Source organism: Antrostomus carolinensis, unplaced genomic scaffold, assembly GCF_000700745.2.
Source record: "Antrostomus carolinensis isolate BGI_N321 unplaced genomic scaffold, ASM70074v2 scaffold1649, whole genome shotgun sequence".
In the NCBI taxonomy this organism is placed as follows: Eukaryota; Metazoa; Chordata; class Aves; order Caprimulgiformes; family Caprimulgidae; genus Antrostomus; species Antrostomus carolinensis.
In genome coordinates this window covers 121097-124709 of record NW_010340520.1, presented here as the reverse complement: position 1 = coordinate 124709, position 3613 = coordinate 121097, and the positions used below count along the sequence as shown (strand labels likewise).

Here is a 3613-nt window from a genome sequence, read left to right as displayed (position 1 = left end):
GATCCCGATCTGGACGGAGCTGTGACCTTTTTTTGGGGAGCCTTGGGATTCCTCTCCCAGTGGGTCACTATCAAGAGATAGAGTTGTAATGGCTCTGCAGGAGAGGATCTCGATTTGCTCCTGCTCTCCAGGATCCCTGCAGGCAGGCTGCCTTCCCCTTGGGGAGACTTTTAGTAATACTGAGTTCATTTCCATGTCCACTCCAGAGGCTACAGCCCTTGGAAGGCAGTTAAAGCAGCATGACAGAAGTTACCTCCCAATTTCCCATCTGCAGAGTGATGATGTGATGTTGAGGGAGAGCTTGTGGGTTGGTTATTTTATGTAATAGTTTTTCTCTAGGGCAAAGGCAGAGGGGAAGCTGTGAAAAGTAGAGCTCCACCCGAATGTCTTGATGTCCCCAGAGCCAAGATTCCTCTGTAGTAATTTTTTTGAACCCCTGGGGCTTTGTCGCTTTGTCCATAGGTTTGAAAGAGAAAGAAATGAGAGAAAGAGAGGAGTGCTGTTCAGGTGACTCTGCTTACAGCCGATCCAAACTTGCACTTGGTAAAGATGATGATCTTGAGTGAGGCACGACTTGGTTTATCCCTCCCAGGGCGTCCCTGGCAGGACAGTTCTCAGCTGTCTATGCTCATGAGGGTTATGACTTGTTCAAGTTTGTAGGCAAGTTTCTGTTTCCCAGCCTGGTCATCTTGATCAAGGGCTCCAAGAATCTGGAAAAGGAGAGAGAAAGAAGTGATAGGGATTTTATTTTCTTTGCCTAAAAGGATTTATTCCAGCATCTTGTAGCAGCAGATGTGGGTTAACTTTCTCTAAAGGAGGTCCCAAGCTTAGCTTAGATCATGCAAAGCAGATCAGTCAGCTATCAGGGAACTAGGCAGGCAGTTTGGGGTTGATCTGACTAAATGCAGACCTCTAGATTGCAACCAATCAAATGGATTTTTATCTTGGAGATCAGTTAGTTAGTATCTTTATTCATCACCTTGACATGCCACTTGAGATAGCCTAAGGGAACTCACCCAGTTTTCAACACCTAGAACCATGCTGGTCATGTGTCAGGCTTGCTGGACCATTCTTGGTTCTTTTAGGGTATCAGAAATGTCACCAGACACATATGCTTAAACAACTTTTGGCCACATGTCATGCAGAGCACATGTAGGGCTAACATTTGGCCATCAACTACTGCAAGCCAGCTAAAACTGATTGACCAACAACTGGAGACAAAAATAACAGAGATCCAGATGGAAGAGTACTAGAGAGATCAATAATCCCAGATCTTTCTTTTCCAGACCCAGACTATCCTCTCCTTGTTTTTCATTCCTTAAATCCATCATCCTTGTAACCAGGATGAAGATAAGTATCTGTGACACATGCTGGGTCCTAGGAATGGTTGGGCTAACCCATGGTCCTGCAGAACTGGTCTTCCCTTCCAAGGCTCTTACCTCCTCGCTGTACTTGCCAACGTAGGAGTATATCTCGGAGAGTGCACTCATAGTGTTGAACTCATTCATATGCATGCGAGACTGCTCAGCCAAGTATGCATTCATGTCCTGGTCACTGATTGCTGGCATTTTGGCGATGTCAGAATAGTACCTGAGAGGGAGAAATACAGGTGTTTCTTGAGAGGAGAAAGAGTAGAGAGTGAAGAGATGAAAGCCACTGACAATAAGGACAAAGAACACACTTGGTCACTCTTAGGTTTTTCTGGTGTAACAATGATATACCTGGTCATGGTCTTCTTTTACAGCAAGGGAGATGACTTATCAAATTGGAAATTACTGAAGGACTATTCCTGAATACTAGACTCGTGTTGTATTTACTCAAAGTTATTCTGAGACAGAAGTCTCAAAAAACATCCTATAAACTTTCTCCATGTCATCAAAGAAGTAGGCAGTACCTACTTCTTGATTGATGATCGATTCCTTTACCAGGCCTCCAAGGGCTGTGAGACCTGCCTCTAATCCCACAGAGAAGTCCCACTGATCTTGTTTCCCACTGAGGGCTCAGGCTTTCACCCCCACGGAAAAAAAAAGGCCTTGCATGCTTCCTTTCACCATTCACAACAGTACATCTGCATCCACGGTTCACATCATCTGCTTCCCCCACTGAATCCAGTCTATTCCAGTAACTCCTCTGCTGCTCAGCATCTCCATTTTGCCCCAGATTTTAAGCTGGCCTGATGCCAATTTGTGGCAACATGTTCCAACGCTCCCATTCACACTCTGACTGGGGAAAATTTGCTTTCCTTAAGAATCAACACCATTCCCCTTGAGCTCAAGAGGACCGGGGATATGGATCCCCCAGAACTATTGCCCATCAGACTTCATCAGCAGAGCAATGTCTCTTTAATGAAGTTGCTATTTTTGATGTCCTTCATCCCCCGGGTAAGGCAGGTCTTGGAGGACAAGGTTTGCGGAAGGTAATCAGTCACTGTCACTCGCAGCTGTGCTCTACTGTCAACTGGTTAATTAGACGCCATCATTTACATTTTTAATTTCTGCAATTTGACATTTTGTGCACAAGGAAAAAAAAAAAAGCAAAAAAAAAAAAAAAAAGCCCATAGCTGCAGCAATTCACAATTTTATAATTAGGAGGCAGAGGGGATGGGGAGCCAAAAGAGCTGACAGGTGTCCTGTAAACAGCGTTGAGACACCTGCTGAGATGGAGGCTGTTTTCCACTGCAGAGAAATTGGACACTGAAGTGCTGTATGCTAAAGATCCTTCAGACAGACAAGTGGGAAAATACTCTCTATGACACAGCAGGACAAGCAGCTGCCAAAGTCTCCTATGAAAACCATCACCATGCAAGAGCACTGGGAGGAAATCCCTCCACACCAGAAGGCTCCAGTTTTGCTCGGTCTGGTTTTGTGCCCTGTATTCCCACCCTCATTTATTGCAATGGGTTGGTCTCAGTTCCTGTCATGGTTTTGCAGGGTGACTTGATGTAACCCTTGAGAGAAAAAGACATAGATCATTCTCCCAGCTCTGCGTGGTCTTCTGGCCTGACCACTACCCGGGCTAGACTGACTCATCACAAAAACTCATGCAGAACTCATTAACTTTACTGCAACTTCTAGTATGCACAACAACTTTACTCTCCCTGGAGTCCTAGCATCTTGTGTTGTGGGCTCAGGATCAGCCAAAAATCCTAGTCTAACTCAGTCCCGTGGTCTGAATATTGCCCACTCCCAGTATTCCAATGATGAGTGGTCTGAGCTTGATTTCGCTTTACACTCTGCCTAACTCTCAATCCCCAGGTGAACCCGAGCGCTTGTCTATGAGTAGAGCAGACATCTAGAAATCCTGTGAGAGCCTGTCCTGAAGAACTGCCTCCAGGAGAAGATGATGAGCAGGATGAATAAATATTTCTAGACCTTTACCACTCCTAGAAAAACTCAAACAGGTCTCAGCACCAGCAGCTGGATAAAATCAGACCTGTGCTACATGGACCTCTGATAAGAGAAAGTGTCAGGAACTGATGGCATCCATGACAGTGCTACTGCAGAACCAAAGCACATTGTAGAGAAACAAAGAGTCTCATGGCCAAAAAGTAAGCCATGCCTTGGCACCCAAAGAAAAATACATCTATTTGCAACCAGCACAGTTCATAGACTTG

The 3613-nt window shown here is 45.2% G+C and overlaps 1 protein-coding gene across 1 annotated transcript in view; it reads right to left on the bottom strand.

Annotated features, from left to right (window-relative positions):
* Positions 1 to 614: 614 nt before the first annotated feature.
* The window catches only part of LOC104531307 (plexin-A4), a gene marked incomplete at its 5' end in the record, with an annotated part of 117462 nt that continues 114463 nt past the window's right edge, over positions 615 to 3613 (bottom strand). Inside the window, 2 exons of the mRNA XM_010176159.1 lie at positions 615 to 710; positions 1440 to 1590. Of these exons, the coding sequence (XP_010174461.1) occupies positions 615 to 710; positions 1440 to 1590 (247 nt within the window). The remainder of the gene's footprint in view (positions 711 to 1439; positions 1591 to 3613) is intronic.